Genomic DNA, 25,643 nt, shown 5'->3' on the forward strand with positions numbered 1-25,643 from the left:
TAAAATATCTAAATGATCCATTAGGTGGGTGAATAGGTCCACAAATATCCCCATGTGTACGTTCCAAAAATTCAGAGGATTCAAACCCAACCTTTATAGGTGATGGCCTTATAATTAACTTGCCTTGATAAGAAGAAGGACAAGAAAATTCATTATTTAAAAAAATCTTCAGGCTCTTTAATGGATGCCCATTTGAATTTTCTATAATTTGTCTCATCGTTATAGATCCAGGGTGTCCCAGTTGATCATGCCAAAGTACAAACGCATTGGAGTCAGTAAACTTCTGGTTTACGATAGAGTGTGCTTCAATCACATCAATTTTTGTCCAATATAAGCCAGAAGACAAAGCAGGAAACTTTTCTGTAAAACTTGCTGGCCAGAGACATCCTTGGTGATATCAATATATTCAAGATTCATCTCATCCATTGTTTTAATGTGGTATCCATTTTGACGGATATCTTTAAAACTTAATAAGTTCCTTCGGGACTTAGGAGAGACATAGCATCGTTTATAATAAGTTTTGTTCCCTTAGGGCAAAATTATGATAGCTCTTCCGGAGCCTTCAATCAAATTAGTACTACCAGAAATGGTATTAACATTTGCCTTACCCATAATTAAATGAGAAAAATATTTCTTGTCTTTGAATATTGTGTGTGTAGTGGCAGAATCAATCAAACAAATGTTTTCATAACTGGATTTTAATCTAAGCTTACTCTGAGAGTTATCCATATCTTCAAATGGAATGACATACACAAAGTAAAATAATACTCTATCAAATATTAGTACTTCCAATAAAAAATACAAACCAATAATATTGTATACACAACTGAAACTTTACTCCAATATAACGTTTCAATTTAATGATCCAAATCAATAATCACGTAGGCATATTGTTTAATTTACAAGGTCAATGTAATAATTTAATGTTATATTTCAGTGATACCTATTAATTTCGTTATTAGAACTATTTGCAGATTGATCAAGTAACAGTTAAGTCGAATTAATATCAATCACACATAGTAAATAAGTCATTTAATGGGTTAGATAATATTAGACATACAATAATTCAAGAGTAGTATTTGAAAGAACAACAATGACATGAGACGTGATGTAATGAGAAATAGGTCCTCTGCCTAGAAAAGTTTTCATCATGTAATAGAACTCTTCTCATATTCTTAACTATTGGTAAATAAAATATACATAATTCACACTCCAGATAATCAATGCATGTCCCTTTCTTAGTCTACCAGAACATGATGCCTCATTTTTTTTTTAATCAAATGTTTACGACATTACAATTTAACACAAATATTACATGGGACCCAATTCCTCACTTTCAATGAAAATTACTCTTTGCTAGTTCATACTATAAATAACAAAGAAGTTAACCAGTGATCCCTCCTCTTCTTTTTTTTTTTTCCTTTTTTTTTTCAATGAAATATTCAGAAACAGAACACCAAAACAAGTATTATCTAATCAAAACAGAATGAATAAATTTCATTAATAACTAACTATAATAATATGACTAGACTAATTAATGCTAATTGAAAAGCTAGTACTCATGTAAACGACTATTGTTACATGATCATTTATTCTCTAGTTACTACGACTAGAAAAAATTAAAATAAAATTACTCAATCACCTCTAACAACAGATCCATCACCAATCAAGTGATCTATCTTTCCTTCAGGGTGCTCAAAGAAATCTGCTACATCCATGATGTCATCTTGATTTTCAGAGATAAAATTAGCTTCGGGATTTTTCTCTTTCCTTTTCATTGATGCCTGATAAAGCTCAACCAAGTGCTTCTCCTTACGATAGGTACGTGACCAGTGTCCACTTCCACCACATCGATAGCATTTATCTTCCGAGCTACGTGCTTCTGCCACTTCATGCTTATCATCCTTCTTTTTCCCTATCTGGTAGTGATTCTTCTTTGATGAATGATTAACACCAAGAGAAAAATTTCTTCCTCGACCATTATCACAACCACGACCACTATCATGACCATGACTGGGGCCACGACCTTTTCCACGCCTAGAGTAGTGGGCGTACACCTCATTCACTTCGGGGAATGGTGCAGCGCCAGTAGGCCGATTCTCGTGATTTTTCAGTAGCAAATCATTGTTTTGTTCAACCACAAAAAGATGAGCAATCAAATCACTATACTTTGTGAAGCCTTTCTCTCGATATTGTTGCTGCAGGAGCACATTCGAGGCATGAAAGGTAGAGAACCTTTTTTCCAACTTATCAGAATCGCTAATCGTCTCTCCACACAGTGTCAATATAGAAGTAATTCTAAACGTCTCAGAATTGTACTTCGTAATTGTCTTGAAATCTTGTAGCCTTAGATTGATCCATTCGTGTCGTGCTTTTGGGAGGAAGACCATCTTCAAAGGTCATACCTTTCTTTCAAGTTTTTGCATAAAACAAGTGGATGCGAATAGTAAGATATTCAATCTTCGTTTCTCGTCAAGGTGATGACACAAGAATATCATAGCCTTGGCATTTTCTTGGTTGGAAGCTTTATTTTTTCTTTAATGCGTCTCCAAGACCCATAGCATCCGGATGGATTTCGACGTCTAGCACCCATGATAGGTAGTTCTTGCCAAAATATCAAGGGCAACAAACTCAAGTTTCGTGAGGTTAGCCATAAAATAGAGATAAGAAAAATAGTACCTTAGCCTTCTAAAATTTCTTTAGACGGCAGAGTCTCGTGCTGATAACGTGTTGTAAATTGAAAGCAAATAATACAATATAAAACAAGATATATAGACAAGAGATATGGGCGAGAACACCTTTATTATTTATTTCTTCTGTGTTCATAAAAGGATGAGAAACATCTCTTTTATAGGATATGAAACCACCGAATGTTACATCTATTTATGAGAGTATTAATAAGATACATATATATCTAAATGACATCCACTTCAATTAATGAATACAATGAATTCATAGCAGAGACATTGAAAATTCTTAAATGAATAGTTGTTCTTGGTGTTCTTCACCATCTTTCATGTTGTTCTTGTTACAACTACAATTGTAATCCAAATTTTCAAGAAAAGCTCCTCCAAATTTGTTATAAATTCAGCTAGGTTTCCCGCGAAGACCCAAAGACAATCCAACATTTAATTTCTCAAAATTTTCATCAAATCAATTAACCCATTTTAAACCTTCAAGCTTTCTAAAGACTCTACTAATGGCAAGTTTTTTTTTTTTTTTTTTTTTTTTTGGTTAATCTTTTTGGGAATTTTATTTTTCTTTTGTTTATTAAATAGATTTATCCAAAGAAAAATCATCTTTCTTGTCCTGTAAACGCTTAGGGAGAGAGATGGTGGTGGCGGTCTTAATTTTTTCCGATGAACAAGATAGCAATGGTGGAAGGTTTGTTAAATGGAGAATAAAGAGAGAAAAATAAAGAAGAAGAAGGAAATAAAAACAATTGAAAAAAAATAAAAAATCTGTTTTTTGGGCTATTCACGCACCATTTTGGTGTAGAATCACGCAAGTTGCGGTCAGCAAAAAGTGTCTAAATAAAACAAAGTTTAATTGAGGTGTTCAAGTGAAAGAACCGGACGACCACAGGTGTCTATCGATGGGTTTGGCCTAATATTTATGTGGCTATAAAGCATGCAATTTATCCAAATATAGAAAAGCGATATTCTCTTTAAAACGGACTTATAAAGAAATTGCACAATTTGCCCTTTAAATGGACTGATCTTTAATTTTTGTCCTTCAAAATTAAATTTATGCGTATAAATTTTTTAAGGAAAGCTTGTGATATTATGATCGCGTAAATTATGCCTCTCTAGATATAAGTTCAATTTTAAAGAAAAAACATTAAAGACCAGCCATTTAAAGGGCAAAAATTAAAGACCAACCCAAAATAGGAAAAAATCTGCAAATGGCCGATTTAAATATTCATCTTCCATGGCAGGAAATGAGATGTCTTGCCAATGAGTTGTTTTTTTCGATATGTTATATGCTGAAATTCATAACTTTCATGCCTTTTGTACTGAGTGGATAAAGGTTCTAATTTTGTCTGAGATGCGATAGTGTGTTTGCTGAATCACCTTTTAACATCAAAACGCCCTCACATTTCCTCTCCACCACATGCTTGACAGTTATGTTGGAACAATTCTGCCCTCTAAAACTTAAATATCTTTTATCCTTTTGAACTCTTGCGAAAAAGAAAAAAGAAGGAAAAACGTTAAATCTATGTTGCACGTGAGGAAAAAGGGTGAAAATTAAATTGTTAACACATCTAGGGGCCGTTAAGAATTGCAACGCCAGCATTTAAAAAGAACAAGATTGTCAAAGATCAACAATTACGTTGAAAAGGAAATGCCGACCGTAACAAATCAATAATCATTTAGAAGAGTCTAGATTTATGAATATCAAACAACTCATCATAGTTTAAGTGACAAAATTAATAAAAAAAAGTAGTAGTACATCTACTTATTAATCATAAAATGCAGTGATATATAACATTAACTGGTAGTAATTTTCTTTCTATATATTTGCTTATTTATGTATTTAACTGGGAGGTTCCACTCTGACTCAAAATCAAAGACCATTTCTTGTAGAATTTCATTCATACTCCCTTCCCTAGTATACTTTGCCAAAGCGATTTCTTTGACATTTGACTTGCTCAAAGCCCACGGTCCTCACTAACTTTTCCATTCACCATTCCTTATCTGCCACGTATATAACCAGCCCCACTTAACCACCAAATAATTATTAGAAATATAATTAAAGTTAAAAACCAAAATCGAGTAGCCATTGTCAATGGAGGTTTATTTAAGGAAGCCAACATTATAGAAAAACAAATTCCCTCTTGTTCCCATTTTAATAATTCTTCATTCTGGATTTCATTCATTCATAATAAATAATACCAACATAACTTTCTTCTCCAATTTTCTTTCTTTTTCTGTAAAAACTTTATTTTTTTTTTCTGGAAACCTGAATTTTGAAAAAAGAAAAGAGCCAAACATGCCTTTCTGCGAGGTGAGCAAACCCCAAAACGGTGTGGATGCAAACAACAATGGAACCAAGATTTTTTATAGAACTTATGGTCAAGGCCCTGTCAAAGTTCTCTTAATAATCGGTATTCTTCATTTTCCTCTACATTTTCTTGATGTTTCTTTTTATAGAATTGGGTTTGTTTTGATTTTTTTTTTTCTGTATTGAATGATTAAATAAAGGATTGGCTGGGACACACAGTTCATGGTACCCACAGATAAAGGCACTCGCCGGAACTGTTACACCGAATGATGCAGAATCGCCGGCCGGTGATCGGAGCTCCGGTGAAGGTGTTGGTGTTGAGGTGTGTGCTTTTGATAATCGTGGAATGGGCTTAAGTTCTGTCCCCACTAAAAAATCTGAGTATACGTAAGTCCCATTTACCACAATCTTTTTAATTACTTTTCCATAGTTGGTATTTCCATCCCTTATGGTAATTCCCTAAATACTCAATCTGGTCGTTCTAATTTAAGTGTTTTACTTTTCTTTTTGGTCTGTTCCAAAAAGAGTAGATTTTCCAATCCAACATTTTACCTGACAAGTTTAAGACCACAAGATTTTAAGATTAAACACATTTTAATTTAAGATTAAAAGATTCAGAAGTCTTTCTTTGTTTCTTAATTCGGTGTTCAGTCAAACTAAGACACCTAAATTGGGAGGGAGGGAATACTTATTTGAGGAAAATTCTGATAGTGAAGGAACTTTGATCTACAGTTTTCTAGCAAAATAATAGGAAAAAGCAAAAATTTTTATGGTTAATATAGACAACTAGTAGGAGTAATTCAAGATTGAATTTCAGTTCGTGTGGGGGTTCTAATTAGACATATGAGAAGACATTCAACTACTTTTCTATTTCTTAGCTAACAACTAAAGTACTTAGCACGTTCAATTGATAATGGGTGTTTGTTGGTGCAGCACAAGCATTATGGCAAAAGATGCAATTGCATTAATGGATCACTTGGGGTGGGAAAAAGCACACGTCTTTGGCCATTCCATGGGTGAGTTTCTGAATCTGTCCTTTTGGTTGGCATTGCTGACCTTGTCCATCTCTATTATTGACTTGGTACATCCTTTAATGAAATTTGCATTGATATTTTTAAGCATAAAATGTGCAGTATATCGTCTTCAGTAGAATGCGGTCCCAACGCACTAACTTGACTAGATGAGTATAGTTGAATAGTTCCAGTTGAACTTTTGAGTAGTTTAAGGCATTTCAAATTTTAGAAACTAATTTTTGCAGTTCAGCTTAACTCAATGGCTATTAACAACTTGGATAAAAGGTGAACAAGATATTTGAGAACCAAGTTCATCCCGTAGCTGGGAAAACACTTTTTTGATCATGGTGCTAACTTATATGTTTACTTGTTGTTGTTGTTGTTGGTGCTACTTTTTTTTTTTACAATCATTTAGGAGCTATGATAGCTTGCAAATTGGCAGCAATGGTGCCTGGGAGAATTTTATCTTTGGCTTTACTGAACGTCACAGGAGGAGGCTATGAATGCATACCCAGGGTATGATCTTCTCTTCAACTATTGGTGATTGGTCATATTGTTCAAGATTTAGTGAATGATTATATAAAAATCAGCTTACTGAAAATAAAAGAAGAGAAGATATTCCATTAATTGAGATTACTTGAGGCCATTCTAGCATTTTTCATGTTTTCCCATTATAGATGGCGTTGATGGTCATGTTCTGAGAGGTGGAATTTGCACACTGCAAGTGCTTAATCAGAACTTGGACTTCCTAAGCAATTTAATCGTTATTTGATTCTTTTATTGGGGATAATACTTGCTTATTCTTGAAATAATAAAGGTTATCAAATTGTTTAGAATGCTTTGTTGCTCACTAATACCTATGAATATTTGAAATTGAAAATAGAAATTCCATGACGTCTCTATCCTGTCCTGAAGTCCTGATTGCACTAGCCAAATCATGATGTAAGCTTGAACACACAGGTGCAGCAATCAGCATTCACCATTTGGTACTTTTGTGCGGACTGAATCAGTTTTATGTCTCTTAACCAATAATTGGGCTTCACTAGCATGCATTGTAAGACACAAAATTTACCTTCTTAAATAGGATTTGCTCGTAAGATTTACAAACTGACTTTAGACTTTAGTGCATGATCTTATTGGCGATTGTTTCGTGATTTACTGCCGGGATGATTCTTATGTCACAGGCCTCACGGCATATAGTTACTTGGTGCTTATAAGGTGATATCAGTTACATACTTATCCTAATAACAGTAAGAATAATAATAAGGTGCGTTACATAATTATTAAGAATGTATCCATTAGCATATGTAGCATTGAGGCATGTCGGTATTTTGTCCCATTTCAATAGGAAAAAAGACAAAGACTTAGGCTTTTGTAGAATATCTTTATCTTGTCCATGTGTGTCTCTCTGTGTGTGATAGAGAGAGACAAATTCCAGTTTCTGTATGAGAAAGGAGCGAATACTATTCTTATTCTTCTGGCAATAATGAATAATCAGTTGCATCACTCCACTTGATACCCCTGCAAATCTGCAATTGGATTAATCATAAGGCGATTATGAATAATCAGTTGCATCTTCTCCAACTGTATTACTGTAGCAGCAATCCGGTGTGCGAGGAAAGGGGAAGTTTGTATACTCAGATTGTCATATGAGATAAATAAATATCACAAATATAGCGTATACTTGTAGGTTAGGCAATCCTACTCTCCTTTGCTCTGAGAAGGCCAGGAGATACTTGATGTTGCTCTCAAAGGGTCAGAGAACCCTCTTAATCCAGTAAAATGCTATAGGCCAGTCTGCTGCTTCGATAGGCAGCACAAACATTCGATGGAGTAGTTCCTAATTCCACAACGTTTTTCTACATGGTAGCATAGAAGACTCGAACAGTTGATCTGAAAAATAAAGAAAGAGTCATGTTTGCATAGATAAAATGTACTTGCTGGAAAGACATCTTTGTTTAACAGTTACCTGACAAAATTCATCTACTGATAGAACTGAAGGAAGTCAGGTAGTACAGAGATGAATAATACCGATTAAGGGATGGGAGGTAACATTATGCATGTGATTAAACAATATTTTGCTGTCTTTGGAAGCAACTCCCAAAGAGTTATAGATGGCTGGGATGAGTCTGTTGAGATGGATACAACAAGAAGAGAAATCCGTACTTATCCAAAGGAGCGAGAGAGTGAAGAATAGTGTGTTGAATAGCTTTTATGGAAAAGGTCCATAAAAAGAAAGTTACCTTAATTTGGTGGGTATCTAAAAAAGGTTGAGTGATGCATCCGTTGAAGAGTCTGAAAATTGTAAATCCATAAAATTGGAAGATAAAGAAGAGACAACAATTACAAGAGAAAATGAACACTGTATCTTAGTTTAGCGCTGGTGTACCCTAAACATTTATACAACTCAACGATACCCCAATTGATGATATAGGATCAAGCAAACATCAGGTTAAATTGGTCAGCAATGTCTGAGGCATTTGAACTTCTTTTAATTGATAACGGATTTATAGAAGTGATCCCATCTAGTTTGGAACTAAGACATACTTGATGATGGTTTCGTACATTTGAGGTATTTCCGTAGTAGGCCCTGAGTCAAAGTAAGGAAGTTCTGACCTAGGTAATGGAGCAAGCTGTCACCCTTATGCAAAACCAATTCATGTTAGATCTATATTAACGAGGCAGCAGAGTCAAAATCCTTCTGGTATACCTCTTGTATACTGGAGCTTTTCTATTATCAATAAAACTATACTTGATCAAAAAAGATATTAACTAGCAACATTATGTCAGATGCTCAAAATATTCCGAAGAGTTTCGTGCTTGTTATGAATAAGATCCTGTAATATTCACGAGGAATTGTATCAAAAGATGCTAACCAAATTACTGTTATACCTTAAAAACAATGCTTCCCCTGTCTGTTTCTCATTATATACTTGTACTGAGTGAAGAGTTTTTTTTTGTTGATTCTCGTGCTCATATGGTCTTTTTGCCTGCAGCTTGATCGTCAAACTCTATCAATTGCTGTCCGGTTTTTGAAGGCAAAAACTCCTGAGCAGAGGGCTGCTGTTGATTTAGACACCCATTACTCAAAGGTTGATTCATTAACCATTTAATAATGCTGAAAAATTCACTTCCCTCCTACTGCAAAGTTGCATATTCATGCCATGTATTGGTGTAATCTAGATGGTTTTATATGCATAATTTTTTGTACAATTGCTGATTAGTTGGTTTATCATCACTAGATATAAAAACTCTAATCAGTGATAATATTTACATGGCTAGGGAATGATATATGACTTAACATATTTGTGTTTAATGGTTTGCAGGAATACCTCGAGGAATATGTGGGAACTACAACACGAAGAGCAGTATTATATCAAGTGAGTGACCTAGATGTTTCTTAGGCCATCTTTTATGTTTTTCAACCATTGTAAAGTAATCTACAAGAAACAAGACTTAAGGTGCTTACTAGGTTTTTTCCCCTCTTTTTTTGGGGTGTGCCAGGAATACGTCAAAGGCATATCAGCATCCGGGATGCAGTCAACTTGTGGGTTTGATGGACAGATAAATGCTTGTTGGACTCATAAGATATCACGGGCTGATCTTGAATCTATCTGCTCTGCTGGATTCCTAATATCTGTTATCCATGGCAGGTAAAGGCATTATCCAATAGATGCAATCTCAAACTGCCATATACATTATTTAGATATAAATCAGCATTTTCTTCTGTGTAGGGATGATGTCATTGCTCAATTAAGCCATGCAAAGAGGCTTGCGAAGAAGTTATATCCATATGCTAGAATGGTAGAACTTCACGGAGGACATCTTGTTAGTCATGAAAGGACGGATGAGGTATAGTTTTATGTCTTCATTATGCTAACACAAAAACCATCGAGTAATAAAGAACTTTCATATGTATAAGTGTGCTGCATATTATTAAACAACCAAAAAAAAAAATAAGTGTGCTGCATATCATGTAAAAGTAATGTATTGGGATGGTAGTTAGTGAAAAATATCCAATTCTACATAAAGAGATTGGGAATTTGTTCCAAAGAGCCTGGGGGAGGGGTTACTCTTATTAGAACTATTGATCTGCAATTTTGTAGGTGATTCTGAGGATCATTTGGCCAACGCAAAAATCAATTATTTTGTGGAGACTCTAATAGGCAAAAATCAATCTTTAGGTGAAGTCACTAATAGGACATTTCAAAATGCACAATATCTTATTAGATTCTCTAAGTTTTATACTTTTTGTGGCGTCAAATGATTTAACTATGCAAAAAATCTGTAAACACCACATAGATGCTAGCATCTTTTTAAACACGCTGGAAAGTATAATCTGCCAATTATCCTAAATTGTTCAGGCATCTGAATATATTTATTTGCGTTTGGTTTTATTAACGAGAGGGTATTTTACACAATGCAGAGTTGCAGATTGTATAGATCTCAAGCAGTTTTTTTTTTTTTTCATTTAAATTTTGTTTTTTTGGAGCTATGGCCTTGTAGTGTCATGCAGACAATGAATATTGCAACAGCATAGAGCTTGTAGGTTCTTGAAGAAGACAAAAATAAATAGGAGAATCAAACATTCCCGTGGATATCATGACCAAATGAGATCATTATGTTGGACTTTTATATTTATGAGTCAATCATCAGTTTGACCTTGTAATTATGTTTGCTGACCTGGTTTTGTTATATCTCTCAAGTAAAATATAAAATTTTAGTTATGTCCAATCTATTGGCATTTGTGTTGCTGGTTTTGTTATAGCTCATATGTGTGCTGATTGTTTATGGAAGAAGTAAATGACAATTATTAAAAATTCTAGGTCAATGACGCACTTCTTGAGTTGATCAAGGCATCCGCGAGTAAGATTAGCCCGTATGACTGGACAAATTTGCCGGAGAAAAGGTCTGGTAAGTTTAATATCTGGCGTTCCTATTCCTATTCTTCTAAGAAAGAGGCAGCATGAAAATAGACTATTTGGAGAAATAGGAGATAGAGGAATAATGTATCTCTGTAGTATATATAAACTTCCATGAATCACAAAGTCCCATAAGTTTTAAGCTTATTGGTTAAGTTGCATTTCTCTAATAGGTGCGTATCTTTGTCAGGATGGAATATTACCCCACTTACAAGAAAAAGCTCTCCAGAAGGAAGCAGATCGTCAGTCATGGTTGACATTGTAGGAAGGCTCCAGATATTCTTGGTGTTCTTTTTTGGCCTGTTTATGTTGGCATTTGAGTATATGCGAAGAGGTGTAAGTCGTCTAAAACCAGTAAGAGTAAACGCAGCCCTCACATGAAGCAATGGTGGCAAATTCAGTCCCACTGGTAACTTAACCGGTGAAATTAAGCATGGGATTAATATGCTTGATCCTGTTCTAAGATGACCACGAATTAACTGTACAACATTTTACATACAAGAATCGCATTACGAAAAGAAGGAAAGGAGGACGGATAAAATGGCAAAACTACACTGTGCTGACAAAAAGATCAGCACCAGGCATTACAGCCCTTGCCACTTTTTATTTTGTAGTTGGTTAGGGCGCAGAGCAATTTCTGAATTTCAATGTATCGAGTGCAGATCATTATTCCTTTTTCTAATGATAATTATCTTTTTTGATGAATCAAACAAGAAACTGCAGTTCTCTGATATTGTACTCTGCATTATGCTAAGTCTTAATACGCCATATTCTGATTCACTTTGTATACCCTGACATACGCATAGTTGCTTTTCTGTATGAATTTTTAGCCAGCATCAATTTCCGACTACGTCAAGTTTTCAAGCAATTAAGTTAATGAAGATCCAAAACCACAGGTGTCAAAATTTTCAAGGCTTAATAAATGATTTAACTGCTTGATTGCTGTAGCATTATTTAATGTTAATCAGATAGAGTTCTTGTTCCACAGCAAACTTAACCATAACAAACTGGTATGCGTACATAGTTTCATCGAACAAAATCAGGAAATTTGAACTACCCGACTAGAATCTTAACGGAACCAGGACCAGGTAAAACAAACAAGAAAACAAGCAAATAAGCTAAACCTGAAATAGGTCAAACTTTCCTCTCTTCCCTTTGTTCACTCCAGGGCAACATAAAAAAACCACTTTTCAAATCATTAACCCGGCTGTTAAGTAGAATAAGGATGATTTTTAAGCTTGATAATAGCGAAACAATTGACCACAGCTCAAGCATCACATTTTACTCTGGTTCGGGAACTTCCAGTAGCTTTTACCAATAAACCATATCCAGTCTATCCCCAGAATACACACACACATTGTGGTATCTCTAGACATGTAATTTTATATATTATAAGAAAACTACAGCTTGTGGTCAAGGTTTGAAAGGTTGACATAAAATTTCCACGGACCCTTTAATTAAAGAGTTTAATAACTGGTAAAGATGACCAATTTCTTAGACTGACGATATTTATAACTTAAACTCTTAATTAAAAGTTGAAAAGCAACGTCACATGCATTACAGGATCGATTCCTAAAACGGACTACCTCAATTCCTCAACTACCAAAAGACATTAACATGAAGCCATATACTGTGAGACAAGCTGTTTTTTCCCAGAAGTGGAGTTTCTTAGCCAAATAACAAAGTAACAGTAGTTAAATTCCCAAACAAAAAGCAATTATACCTTGAATCATCTTTATTCATCTCTCTATGTATGGTTCTTAAAAGAATCAAGATTTCAAGGAACAAAGTCACAAACAAACAACCAAACCTCAAACTAGGAAAGAACATTGAGACAGAAGTAATTAACCAATACAGTTATGCAGTACTTTTTATTTTGATAAGGTAATACAGTTATCCAGTACGCGTGGTGATGAAAGCTAGCATGTACTTGATAAAATAGCGTGCAAGTTAATTAAGACACCACTGTCATAAAGAAAGAAGTACAAATTAGCAACATACATACAGAGGGAGAATGAAAGAACTTGCCTTGCTTGAGTAAACTTTTTCATTGGAGAAGTGAATTTTCCAGAAGAGAAAAATGCATCAGCTCATGGTTATGGTTAGCATCAAAAGAAAAGGGGTAACGGACAATGAATGAAAGATTAAAAATAAAGATGCTGAAGTTGGCATCTGAATTATACCCTTTCCAAATTCCAAATTTCTTTACTTTGAAAAACAAAATAATAAGGAGACAGATGGGCCAATAGAGGGGTATTATACCAGTGGAATATTCTTGTGCAACTTACACATAGATTTTTAGCCAGACAAGATTAATATACCACTTAAATCGCCTGTTTTGCTTTTACCAGACTTTATAGTGGCATAATTCCCCTGATTACTAGTTCCATTGATTCAATTACACATTAACACACGCCACCATTTTTTACATTATCTTTCCTTCTTTTTTACTTTTTGGACAAGTTACGCAACTTACCCCAAAAAAGAAACGAAACGTTATTTTAATACTACTCCCCCCGTCTCAAATTATTTGTCAAGGTTACTAAAAATAGTTGTCTCAAATTATTTGTCGTTTTAGAAGTTCAAGACAAAATTAATTATTTTTTCTCCATTTTACCCTTTTGTGGGATTTTGTTATTAACAGATAACACATAAATAGAATAAACACTTAATGAAAAAACATTATAACATAGACATAAATAAGGATAAAGCTGTTAAAAGCCCTTCCTAATTAATATTTCTTAAAAGCGTGTAAAATAAAAAAGCCCAACTTATACAAATGACTACACTTTGGGGATTCTTCTTTAGGCATAGATACACTTTTGCTAATTACATTCCGTAGCTACAGTAACGTGTATTCAAATTCGGTTGTATTCCAATTCGGCTGTATTTCGTTGTATTCAATTCGGATTTATTCAATTTGGTCGTATTCATTCGCAACAACTTTTACAATGTATTCAACTTATTGTATTTAAATTTGGTTGTATTCAAACAACATAAATGCATTAAAAAAAGAAAAGGCATACTCAGCTGTAATCAAAATTCACTGTATTCATTTGTATACAAAAAAAAAAAAAAAAATCTCTTTCGAAATACAAGTGAAAAATACATAAAGAAACACTCTATTTTACACTAAAAAATAACTAATACACTGAAATACACTCAGATTTGAGATACAAGAGAAAAAAAAATACACTTAGATTTGAGATACAAGAGAAAAAAATACACTCAGATATGAAATACAAGAAATAAATACACTCAAATCTTAAAATACACCGCCGGAGATTTTTCCATTGCCGGCAACGGCGTTGTCGGTCGGTAAGGATCCAACCAGAAACCATTTCTTTCTATGTATTCAACACAAAAACAAATACATCTCATTCAACACAAAAACAAATACATCTCAAACAATAATAATCGGTATTATTTTAAAAGCATGAATATAAATGTTGATTGACCAAAGTATCCTTCAAATATTGAACAACTTATACTCCCTTAATTTAAAGATAAAATTGTAATTTTTTAGACGTTGAAATCAACTAAAATAGTGACAAAGTGCAACAAGGATTCTAATAGACACAACATATATATAAACACAATAGCTAATAACGTAACAAGCAGTTAAAACAATGAGGAAAAGTACAGATTAGCCTCTAAACTCTATTCATGTATTTTTTTCTGATCCTTTTTTTTTTTTTTTTCAATTGAATGTATGTAATTATAGCTTATGGAAAGGCGACACATATACGGATTGATTAATATGGGGAAAGTGTTGTTTTTTGTCTATGAAGATGTAAGTTTCGTATTTAATTTCTTTTGGTCATACTTCTATGTCTAAATTGCTGCAAATAAAGTAACATCAGGAATGTTTTTCTTTTTTCGAGGAATGTGAATGTGTTGTGGTTGAGCATTACTTATTTCTTAGCTTAATTAGCTAATCAACTTTAAGTTAATTTAAATAAGAAAATGGACTATCGCAAGTATCCTGGAATTTAGCCAGTACATTATAAAAGTTAGGAGAACTTTTTGCTTATATGAAGGCATTGACAAACAGATTTATGTCTGAGTTTTTCGAATGTTTGCAACATCTGTCCGTGCAACTTTAGAATTGTTATCACCAAAGGATATGGTGCAGTGGATGGAGCTATTCTTCCCTTAACCAGAGGTCTCGGGTTCGAGCTCTGGGTATGAAAAAAATCCTTGATAGGTAGGTAGCGCTACCCCCAGAAATGGGCCTTACCCTCGCGAATAGTGGAGCTCCAATATGAGTACCGGGCACCAGGTGAGAAACCATTTAAAAAAAAAAAAAAAAAAAAACTTTAGAATTGTTAGTAGAACTTGCATTAAAATTGAATTTTTTTTAAAAAAAAAAAAGGTTTGCATCCTTTTGAAAACACTTAAACTCCTCCATGGAATGAAAAGTGGTGTGCATAGAGATTTAGATAATATTAATACTTAAGATATCATTACGCTGGCTATATGTTTTATATTCCTAATTATCATGGAATATACGTGATCAACAGGATATTTCAGTGGAAAAAAAAAAAAAAAAAAAAAAAAAAAAAAAAAGACACTCCGTAGACAGAGGTTGAGTTTTAATTGGAAACTGACTCTCAATTTGATCCTCTTTCCTTCTTAGAAATTGGAACCAAATCCTTAAAATTATCCCCTTCAGTATGAACAAATGAATTCATGCCATTGCAGTTATTACTTTATTTGCAAACAAATACTTAGGTAGAAAGAAGGGGAAAAAATGCTGAGACAAAAATATGTTATAATATTATAAAATGTCTTAAGAAGAAGAACCAAAAAATTATAACGTGAGATGCAAATTATGTTATAATGTTGAAAATTCTTTTATTCACGTGAAATTATTATTATTATTCACTAAAAAAACTAAAATTAGCTAGGAATTTCGTTGCTAATCCGTCGCTATATTTTTCGTAGCTAACAAAAGTTTGATAATCCGTTGTAATCAGGATCAACAACGTAACTTTCTGTTTAGCTACAAAATCTATTCATCACTAATTCATGTTTTTGTAGAATGATTATTATTCAACTTAGGCCGAGGTTAGACTTATAAAAGCATGATTGTTCAACACAAAATGTTGATCGTCGGAACATCTATGTCTATCATTAACGTGCAACGCACGTTCGTAGAAACTAATAATAATAAATACTCAAATCTGAGGAATACATTCAGACAGAGGCGGACCCAGGATTTTAAGACGGCGGGGGCACCATTATCTTAACATACACGGCAACAAAAATTTTAATGACGACTGAGGGATAATACCGTGTCGGGCCAGTCACTAATAGCGTAGCAGTGGAGAAAATACAAGTATATAGGTGAAAAAATTGTTTTGGAGCTGATATTTGATCTCGGATGGTGACCAGTGAGCACTCAGGAAAGACTCCTACCAACTGAATTACTTTTGCAATTATGTTTAAGGGGTCCTTTTAAAATATATTATAGTTTTTCAAGGTATATATATATATATATATATAGATTTTTTTTGAAGTTTGGGGGGAGGGGGGGCACGTGTCCCGCCACCCAACACGTTGGGTCCGCCCCTGCATTCAGATCTAAGCAACTACACTCAGATCCGGCAACGGCGCCGTCATCCGGGTCGTCTAAAACTCACAGACATGTGACATAGCCTTCCATAATAGTTCAAAGTGCTTGTCTTTTCTAGCGGTACGCCTATAAATAGAACACAGTTTGTCCATTGTGAAAATTAGTGATAAAATTATCATGTGTAGGACTGCAGCCACCAATTAAGGAAAATGTGGACTCTTTTTATTAATATTATTTTCTAGGGCAAGAGAAGATGACCGCGACAGCTAGCCGACGGAGAAGAGAGAGTGGAAAAGGAGAGAGAGTTCAAGAAGAGAAAGAGGGAATTGAGGAAAAAGATTGATATAATGGAATAAGAGGAGATAGTTTTGAATTAGTTATCTTGTGTAATTGAAATACAACATTTAGCTACCAGATATAATTAAAATAAAGTGTAACTACTAAATATAAATAACTCCTAATGTCTACATCACGTAAAATTTTCTTAAAAAAAGGACTAAATAATTTTATTAAGCTGAAGAACGAAAGACCTTTCAATACAAAAAAATACCCACTTATATTATTACGGGTCGGGTTTCTGGATTAGTGGTCTTTTCCCTGCCAAAATTCCAAAACCCTAGCAATCAACAACCAATAGCTTCACATCTGCTGTAAAACAACTCTGTCCATGGATGGTGTGGCGTCTTCATGGGACTTCAACTGGTATTTTCTCTTCCTATAGTCCCTCTTTCCTTATATATCGACAAATGCTTTTCTGCTAATATTATGTGAACATATGTATATTAAAAGGATATATTCAGACTGTTGCAAGTTTGTTCTTGGTTTTAGCAATTCATTTGAAGATTACCCATATGGTTTTACTTGATTCCTTATTACAAAGGTTTCTCCTTTTTTGCTGTTTTCTTCTAGGAAGAGGGACTAGGAGGTAGTTAACTGATTTTCAAGTAATGGGGCATAGCAGAACTATCTTTCAATTATGTTTTCACAGAATGGAGGAATCAAAGTGTATATATTGAGATACTTGTAGAGAAGCTTAACACTGAACTGGGAATAAACCTGTAGTCTCAAGACTTGGCGTAATTGAATTTTACCTTAGAAAGAAGTACTATTAGCTTTGTTAAGTTTCACACTGAATTTTGTCACTGAGAAAGCTTGTTAGTTCTCTTGTTTATTTTTTCTATAAACTAGCCGGTTTTCAACTTCAAAAGTGGATACTTTAGCTTCAGGGACATCTTCCTAATTTGTCGAATCTCTTCTTGATGCCATGCCACCCTATCTTAATGTCTCCTTTCCTGCAGAATACTTGATATAGTTGAAGTATTTATGTTCTAGATGTTGTTTGTCCATTTCTTTGCTGTTCTTTTGTCAATTAATTAAAAACAAAGACCTGTCTATATACGGTTCCATTTTGGTAGTGAAATGAGAACTTGATGCATTCTTAAACTCAAGAATCTGAACTGAAGAACAGAGCAGCGAATTTGTGACATCTAGACGCTAGCAATAATGTGTTATATACACTATGTTAATGCACTTTTGATTTGTATTCATGTGCAAAGGAGTGAATTTTATGAGGTATACTTTCTGCAGCAACTTGGAAGTAGATCTTGGATCTGAAGAAAATGCTCAGATTGTCTATACTGCATTGGCTGTTGATAAGGAGGTAAAGTGTGATACTGATATTTTTTAGTCGTTGTAGCATCTGTCTCATTCTAACTATTGCTTCAACTCTGTACAAATAAAAATTGCAGTTGCAGCCTGATAAAGTGAAGAGGCATATGTCTGTATCTAACGGGAAGCTTTCAGTGTGAGCACTTGCTTCTACTCACTTACTTGTTGAAACCAGTTGATTTTCTCACTTTTGCATTTTGTTGATCCAACTGCAGTTAGTAAGTTACTGTTGTCAGTGTGTTCTTATATGTTCGGGGATATATCTGATGGTAATTTGTAGATATCTTCATATTGTATACAAGTTCTTAAGAACATAATTGTAATGTCGTGGTTGCGTATTTTATATTCCTTTGCTCACAAGTATCATTTACCGAAATCAAGCACTGCATATTGCACTAGAGTTTTCTTTGTAAACTCTTTCGTGTTTGCTGATCTTAATAGCAAATGGCCTAGTCAGAGGAAAACATGTTCAAAATGACATTTCTTCCTTTACCCCCTGATTAGGAAGGAGGAATGTCACTCTTCTATGCCCAAAATTCTGAATGTTAACATCCAATGGTGTGCCCTAGTAGTCAATGATGTGGGTTGAGAACTATGAGGCCTTAAGTTCAAATCTCAGCAAAGACGAAAATTCTAGGTGATTTCTTCCCATCTGTCCTAGCCTTGGTGGATAGAGTTACCTGGTACCTGTTGTTGGTGGGAGGTGGCAGGTATCTCGTGGATTTAGTCGAGGTGCGCGCAAGCTGGCCCGGACACCACCATTATAAAAAAAAATCTGAATACCGAGTGTTCAAGTTAATATGCTTGCTATTTCTTCCTAACATTCTGCATTATTCAGCTTTCTGAACTCTTTGATGCTTTACAGGAATTTTGAGGCTGTTGAAGCAAGATTTCTTCGTGCATCATTTAGTGCATTTGTAGATGTACTCACACTCGCAACAAAAACCATTGAAGAATTTGGTCCAAAGAAGGAATAGAGACCTCTTTTGAACATTGTTGGACATTGTTCATTTATTGATGTGCCATATAGAGAAAGCCCATTGATGTTGTAATTGACTTTGTGCCAGCTGATAAATTAATTTCAGGCTATATTCATCTTTATAATTGATATCAGGTATCTCTTGAACTACAAGAAGCACTAAATGGAGTACTTGTTTTGGCCTTGACAAAGATGCTCTGCTCAATCTCTTACTGCTCAAATCCTCGTGAATCGTTGATAATAAAAAGTTTTAACAAAAAAAAAAAAAAAAAAAAAAAAAAAATGACATATAACCTTTGGCCTACAGCAAAGTTCAGATGATATCCTCATTCCTTACGCTTCAAACATTCCGCCGTAATTTCGTCATATACGTTTTTGTCGCTTCAAAAGGCACGGATAAAAGAAAAGGAGGGAATCAAGAATTATTGACTTATCAAAAATTTGCAGATGCATTATCTGGATAAATTGGAGAACTATGTGGCAATGTTGGTTTATGTCAAATGAGGCAATCATGTCATAATCCACAAACAATTTTTCAGCTTCAACTACAAATAACTCTTTTCAATTTCAACTCAAGTTTTCTCCAAACGGACCCTTAAAATCCTTGTTATATTACTTTATAATCTGTCAAGACCATGTCCAGGACCACTAATCAATATTATATAATTGCGTTTACGAACTGTCAATACATTGCCAAAATTTAATATACAATTGAGGAAAGGTAAGCAGTGCACCAATAAAAAAGCCTGTCCCTGGTTTTCTGTATACAACTGGAGAAGGGTAAGCACTAATGTAATATAGTAACAATAAAGCATGTTCCTGGTTTCCAGCTGCAAGTGCTACCACATCCACCTCCTTTAGTCACATTTTTCTTTGAACTTGTTACTGTTAATATTCATCTATATATGTATATAGCGTTTCATCTTTCTTTGATTTGCGTCGACTGAGCAAAGATTTAAGCAGACGTTTACTTTTGCTGGCATGTTGCTCAAGATCTTTGGTGTTTATATTGTCCACATGAAGCCGCATTGAAGCTGATTTACGAGGCTCTGCAGCATACTGCTAAAACACAATTTAACAGTTAAAAGAAAAAAACCAAAAGTCGACTATGAACAAGTCAATTTGCAGATTTCAGGATAGAGGAGCATGCTCTTATTTGACTGGACCTGTTAATTTTAGCAGTAGTTAAAAGCTATTAAGACTGGACCTGGATATTAACATTATTAAACAAATGAAAAACATATAGGATGCAGTAATTACCCGTCTCCCATTGGAAGGGTTTGGAGTAGTAGGCCGACTCTTATTTGGGGTGGTTGGCCTAGAACTTTTGGGGGTGGTTGGCCGACTAGCAAGAGATGCGGTTCGTAACAGAGGAAACCGATGTGGTGAAACTGTTCGCTTGTCTGTTGGTCCATTACGCCAGAGTACAAAAAGAAGGAGGATAAAATTAATTACAACCAGCAATGAGAACGAGAAGGTGGAAATTATAAGCACTGAGATGCAAAGATATTATATAATGCAAGAAACAGATGGGTAGAGACCTAATTCCTTTTTCGGTGTGGTTGTTCCGGAGAATGAAAATTTTCCATACTGCTGAACAAGTCGTGGAGAAGGTGATGGGGAGAATCCTTTCCTGCAGCATATAAATCTTTACATGTTCATGCATGGTAAAACATAAAGGGCTTTTAACACATTTGACCGCTCGGCCAAAAATAATTACAGTCGCTAACCAATATACAAAATATGCACCACTACATTTGTTGGCTATTATTTTGATGGGCGGCTCAGTGTAAAAATCGTAAACATAAAAGTTATCAGGTAGCTGAATACAACAAGCAGCGAGAAAAAAAATTACCCAGCTGTAGATGGTGGAGTCTCTCTAATTGTTGCTCGCACAGCTGCGTTAAAAGAAACCAGCTTCGGTCATATCATTTTTTCACAAACTATCTTAACAGAAACTCAAAAATTGAAGGCAATGCATAATATGTTACCATTTCTAAATTGATTCCAATCATCTTGATCGTCAAGACTACACCCTTGGTACTTTATTTTGGTGGTGAGATTAGCACCATTCGCTGTCTCGCCAACTGGAAGAAAATTTTCAAAAATAGTTGAATGTTCTATGTTCTGACTTGAGAGTGACAAGTACTCCTAAAGGAACAGATTTAAAATATATACACTCATGTGATGTAATCATAATTACCTGGTAATATATATCGCTTGTGATACTTAGGAGTATGAATAACCAATGACTGCTGCAACAAGCCCTCGTTATCAATGTAATCCTGGCATGTCCTTAGTCTCTACAAGAAAACCAGGTAAAATGAATAAGCGCCGAGTTATTTACAGGTAAAATGACTGTTTAAGTCAAGCATATATTGCTCCAATGCTTGATCCATTGAGTAGAGAAACAAGATGAAATAGGCATATATCTACACATATATGCTGGGTCCGAGTAGTTCTGACAGTTGAATTCCAGCTCTATATATCCAAATTAGGTCCACGCAAGCAAGGCAAACAAGAAATAAGACACAAATAGACTAACTAAATCCTGATCACATGTATACAATTCTTGAATTCCCAAAGAAAGCTGAATGAATTAGGATAACAGCATTCATTTTATGAAGTAAATTAGGATCACACCATAACAATATAAAACAGCAGAAAAGGATCATAACTAGCTTCACTATTTGTGTGTATAATCTTCTTGAAGAAAAAGAGTGTGTGTGTGTGTGTGTGTGTGTGTGTGTTTGTGCATTCACTTCACCTATAAAACATTCTAGACACAACACAGAATTCTTCAGACAAAACACCAAGAAAAATGGCATATGCGAAGCATTTGATATGTTCAAGCATTGGATCTTCAGAAGGTGTTAGCATGTGGCAGTCCTAGAGTAAGACTACTACCATTACAATACTTAATAAAAACCTGTAAAAGTTCATTTGCAAGGATCGTGAACGAATTATATCTCTTCAACCACATGGAACTTGATAAGCATCTTGATTTCAGTTATGGAGTTCATTCGAATAACCTATCTATGAGAAGTATTGCAAGATCTTCATATGTTTATGTGGTGAGGACGACAGAAGAACAAACAAGTATGTATTTAAAGGCACAAAGGTATTTTTCAATAAATATCACGATCAATATCGTCACTACTCACTAGCATCAAGATTGTCACTATCGTCAGTATCATCACTATCATCAATGTCGATCTCATCAACAAGAAAACCTTTAGGCTGGTTATCCAGGAACTTGTTCAGAAGTACTGTAATGAAAGGAATGTAGGAGTTTTAGCTAGGTATTTGACCAAATAGGATCATCCAGTTCCTATAGAACCTATCACTAAAATTCCCCGGAGGGGGATAAGGCTAAGCAGAGCAAAAAGGGTTTTCCAGGAGATGGGAAATGGAAACTATTTTCCCCACATGAAGTTTGTGAATAAGTGATTGTCTGATAATGAACAAGGAATACCAGTCTTTTTGCTAAACAGGATGGATTGCACTCATAATTCATTAGATGCTTTTTATGAATGTCAACTAAGAATCGTAAGTAAATTGCTCCTGGTTGTTCAATAATTTGTTAACTAAAGTCATTCTTTGATAAATGATCACTATGAGTCAGACTCAGTAGAATTTGATTAATCTTTACACAAGTTGAATATATGACATTAAAAAGAGGATTAGTCACACATATGCTATTACATAGTGGTCCTATAAGAATTCTTTATACGATGGTCTTCATAAAGTTATGATATCCGAAAAACAAAAAATAAAAAGAAGTAGGTTATTACCTGCTCAATGCAAGATATACGCAGCTCTGTTCCAGAAACTTCATCAACTTTTTCATCCAAGAGATCATTGACCTTATATGTCACAGAGCCTAAATGATCCACGGTGTTCACAAGTGCTTTAATGGCATAATCTTTCAACGTATCTATCACACTGCAAGAAGAGAAATATGTCAGAAGCCATAACAAAAAGACATGGAAAATGGAATTGAGCTTTCCAGCAAGTCCACAGATAACTCACACATCCTTTTGCTCGTCATTAGAGTAAGATAATTCAAAATATTCAGCTGCTGTGTAAAGTTGTTGCCTCAGATTCTTCAAATCCTGAAGAAACAAATTTGATTCACAAACCCATAAGACCTAGATACATAGCAAAAAATTAAAAACCAAGTCAACAATGAAAGTATTTAAGAATCCAGATTCTTTACCACTCTTCAATGTCTTTCTTCAAGATCTCAAATGACTAACTAGCAAGTTAAAATCAGAGAAACTTTCGATATGCAGCTTCCAAGTTCTTAAACATTGGAATCAAATGTTTGGAATGAACATTAAAGGTAGTCATTCCTACATTCTCTAACAAAGAGACATAACTTTGATGTTCCAAAGATCCTATTTTGAAGAAAAATAATCAATGTTCAGCAAAGGAATAACTAAGAGGCGGTACCTTAAGACTATCAGAAAAGAGCATGCTTTGATGCATAGAAACTTCATCAAAGTTGGCTGGCTCTCTGGGAAAGGTCATTGTAGCTGGTGAATTTAGTGTCTCCATTCAGTAACTGGTAATCAGTTCTTATCCTGTAACAACCATGATGCCAACATTAAAATAAATAAAAAGGAAAAAAGCTGTTAAAAATTAGTAATTCTTTGCCAATATACCCTTTAAATTCACTTCTGCAACGATTACTAGTTAAAAGCTAGCATCCAATCTCATAGTGCTAGTTTCATTTCCTTTCATAAAAAAAACAATTACTACAGTCCTGAAAAGCGACTAATGAATCAACAAAAAGCCAACAGTTCACACCAGACAAAGACAATAAGAAAAATGAAGATACTGCTTTATATTATTCTCTGCAACTATTTCCAGAATAATTAAATCATTAAATTTGAGCTAAGAACTTCAAAAAAGTCAGTCTTGTCTGAAACTTAACAATTACACTCCCCATTATTCAGAACAAACTTAAAAGCAAGAAACATGAAAAAGCTGCAATCTTTAAGTTAAATGAGAATCCAAGTTAGGCAAATCCAAAATAAATAAATAAATAAAAATCTACCCAAAAACTACAAGATAAATAAACTTGCAGGGAGTTAAAGAACTCATCACATTTTTCCAAATTTGAAATCTTTATTTCACTATCTAGTCTAGGCAACAAAATAGAGCGAACCCCACAAGCAGAACTTCAAAAAAAAAAAAAAAAAAAAAAAAAAAAGTAACAAAGAACCTAACCTGTGAATTTTATTTTATCCTAGTAGAGCAATGAAACTGACACCAACTTAGATATATAACAAAACATGAGTTTGTTGAAAGAGAAATGGGGAAATAAATAGGCCCTCATTCAATATAAGTTGGTACCAAGAAATTTGACTAAACCAAAAGAAAAAGACAAAGAAGCTTTTTTGTGGGTTATTATTGAGAGAATTGATATGGCAAAGCAGTAGTAGAAGTAGTGAGTAGAAGATGGGGACAGCCGTGCATCAAGGCGAGCACGTATTCAAGAATTCAAAAAAAGTAGGAAGGGGGTGATTTGGGAGAATATTATTAGAATGTGTACTGGTTTGGGTAGCAGAAAAAAGAAATGGGGTCATTTTGCAAATCACAGAAAAATTCCTCTTTGTAATCATTGCTACAACGTTTGCTTTAATTTTGTATAGTGGACCCCCGTGTCTCCTTTTTTCTTTATAAGTTAAAAATAGCTTTTGACCCTCTTCTCTACTAGGTTGGATTACCCTTTCTCCTCTAATATTTTATAATAAAGAGTTTTAAGTTATATACACGATCAGTTCAAAGTGTTTTCATAACATTTAATAATATATCTTAAAATTTGTAATGATGAAGGAGAGGAATCACCACCCAATGGGGCTTTTATTAAAGTATGATTATCGGGGTGGCTAATACCTTCTCGAGATTATTGAATTTGATTCTTTTCCACGAATGCAAACTCACTCTTGCATTCAAGATATTCACACCTGATCATTTTCTGATTGACTAGAAAGACATAAAAATAAAATTGATTACATTTTACTGACCGTGCAAATATTTTTTACAATAACGATGTATATAACTTAAACTCATATTTAAATGGTCGTTCTCTTATTTATTTACTTCTTTCATTTTAATTTATGGTTGGTGCCTGTTTGGATACAAAGTTTAATAAATAGACAATTTTTAAAATTTGTTAAAATATGGTTTGTGTGGCTATAAAAAGGGAGAAAATGAATGAACTTAGCCATTTACAATTTGTACGCGAAGACTTCTTATGTATTATTTTCAATTTTTTTATGTATCAAACAAAAATTGTTATAACTTTTTTTTTTTTTAAATTACAAAATTAATTGATCCGTTTCTGTCTGGTAATAGATTGATTGCCTAGATTGGAATTTCGGCGTGCAAAGTGAAGGCATCCACATAATCCTTAAAAGCATACTGGTTCAACAGGAATAATTAATAAACATTTCTTGTTTCACTTTATG

At 34.2% G+C, this 25,643-nt stretch overlaps 3 protein-coding genes and 1 long non-coding RNA gene across 9 annotated transcripts; 2 read left to right on the plus strand and 2 right to left on the minus strand.

Annotated features, from left to right (window-relative positions):
* The first annotated feature begins 4,762 nt into the window (after positions 1 to 4,762).
* Positions 4,763 to 11,726, plus strand: LOC132056404 (uncharacterized). Of its 2 annotated transcripts, XM_059448587.1 has the most exons (10): positions 4,766 to 5,107; positions 5,205 to 5,391; positions 5,938 to 6,020; positions 6,433 to 6,533; positions 9,014 to 9,109; positions 9,344 to 9,397; positions 9,522 to 9,670; positions 9,752 to 9,869; positions 10,844 to 10,931; positions 11,130 to 11,726. In XM_059448587.1, exons 1-10 carry the CDS (start codon positions 4,993 to 4,995, stop codon positions 11,318 to 11,320), a joined length of 1,182 nt encoding a protein of 393 aa, XP_059304570.1. In that variant the 5' UTR covers positions 4,766 to 4,992; the 3' UTR covers positions 11,321 to 11,726. The 2 variants fall into 2 exon arrangements, with proteins under 2 accessions (XP_059304571.1, XP_059304570.1); XM_059448588.1 differs by lacking the exons at positions 10,844 to 10,931; positions 11,130 to 11,726 and having other exon boundaries at positions 4,763 to 5,107; positions 9,752 to 9,875.
* On the minus strand, positions 7,242 to 12,115 carry LOC132056405 (uncharacterized). Of its 3 annotated transcripts, none has more exons than XR_009414764.1 (6): positions 12,064 to 12,115; positions 9,487 to 9,654; positions 8,910 to 9,080; positions 8,261 to 8,312; positions 7,987 to 8,146; positions 7,242 to 7,910 (listed from the first exon to the last, which is right to left on the minus strand). It is a non-coding gene; the product is annotated as an uncharacterized LOC132056405 (long non-coding RNA). The 3 variants fall into 3 exon arrangements; XR_009414763.1 differs by having other exon boundaries at positions 9,487 to 9,703; XR_009414765.1 differs by lacking the exon at positions 9,487 to 9,654.
* A 4,935-nt stretch (positions 12,116 to 17,050) lies between these two features.
* On the plus strand, positions 17,051 to 19,270 carry LOC132056408 (uncharacterized). 2 transcript variants are annotated; one of them, XM_059448592.1, is made up of 4 exons: positions 17,051 to 17,219; positions 18,105 to 18,177; positions 18,266 to 18,321; positions 19,051 to 19,270. In XM_059448592.1, the coding sequence occupies exons 1-4, from the start codon at positions 17,185 to 17,187 to the stop codon at positions 19,160 to 19,162; spliced, it is 276 nt and encodes a 91-aa protein (XP_059304575.1). In that variant the 5' UTR covers positions 17,051 to 17,184; the 3' UTR covers positions 19,163 to 19,270. The 2 variants fall into 2 exon arrangements, with proteins under 2 accessions (XP_059304575.1, XP_059304574.1); XM_059448591.1 differs by having other exon boundaries at positions 17,062 to 17,219; positions 18,074 to 18,177.
* A 536-nt stretch (positions 19,271 to 19,806) lies between these two features.
* On the minus strand, positions 19,807 to 24,750 carry LOC132056406 (protein ABIL3). Of its 2 annotated transcripts, none has more exons than XM_059448590.1 (10): positions 24,395 to 24,750; positions 23,620 to 23,744; positions 23,197 to 23,279; positions 22,959 to 23,109; positions 21,368 to 21,467; positions 21,156 to 21,251; positions 21,020 to 21,062; positions 20,706 to 20,797; positions 20,425 to 20,567; positions 19,807 to 20,223 (listed from the first exon to the last, which is right to left on the minus strand). In XM_059448590.1, the coding sequence occupies exons 2-10, from the start codon at positions 23,722 to 23,724 to the stop codon at positions 20,053 to 20,055; spliced, it is 984 nt and encodes a 327-aa protein (XP_059304573.1). In that variant the 5' UTR covers positions 23,725 to 23,744; positions 24,395 to 24,750; the 3' UTR covers positions 19,807 to 20,052. The 2 variants fall into 2 exon arrangements, with proteins under 2 accessions (XP_059304573.1, XP_059304572.1); XM_059448589.1 differs by having other exon boundaries at positions 23,620 to 23,750; positions 24,400 to 24,749.
* Between the last annotated feature and the right edge of the window lie 893 nt (positions 24,751 to 25,643).

Source organism: Lycium ferocissimum, chromosome 5 (assembly GCF_029784015.1).
Source record: "Lycium ferocissimum isolate CSIRO_LF1 chromosome 5, AGI_CSIRO_Lferr_CH_V1, whole genome shotgun sequence".
NCBI classification, from domain to species: Eukaryota; Viridiplantae; Streptophyta; class Magnoliopsida; order Solanales; family Solanaceae; genus Lycium; species Lycium ferocissimum.

Excerpts from the sequence above, each read along its gene's own strand:
- LOC132056408 (XM_059448591.1), top strand. The coding sequence starts at position 17,189 with ATGGTGTGGCGTCTTCATGGGACTTCAACTG. Across the intron at positions 17,220-18,073 it reads TCTTCATGGGACTTCAACTG|GAGTGAATTTTATGAGGTAT; the intron begins GTATTTTCTCTT and ends TCATGTGCAAAG. Across the intron at positions 18,322-19,050 it reads TCTAACGGGAAGCTTTCAGT|GAATTTTGAGGCTGTTGAAG; the intron begins GTGAGCACTTGC and ends GATGCTTTACAG.
- LOC132056406 (XM_059448590.1), bottom strand. The coding sequence starts at position 23,724 with ATGGAGACACTAAATTCACCAGCTACAATGACCTTTCCCAGAGAGCCA. Across the intron at positions 21,468-22,958 it reads GTATATCTTGCATTGAGCAG|AGACTAAGGACATGCCAGGA; the intron begins GTAATAACCTAC and ends GTTTTCTTGTAG. Across the intron at positions 20,568-20,705 it reads CACACCGAAAAAGGAATTAG|ACAAGCGAACAGTTTCACCA; the intron begins GTCTCTACCCAT and ends ATGGACCAACAG.
- LOC132056404 (XM_059448587.1), top strand. The coding sequence starts at position 4,993 with ATGCCTTTCTGCGAGGTGAGCAAACCCCAAAACGGTGTGGATGCAAAC. Across the intron at positions 6,021-6,432 it reads CGTCTTTGGCCATTCCATGG|GAGCTATGATAGCTTGCAAA; the intron begins GTGAGTTTCTGA and ends ACAATCATTTAG. Across the intron at positions 9,110-9,343 it reads TAGACACCCATTACTCAAAG|GAATACCTCGAGGAATATGT; the intron begins GTTGATTCATTA and ends AATGGTTTGCAG.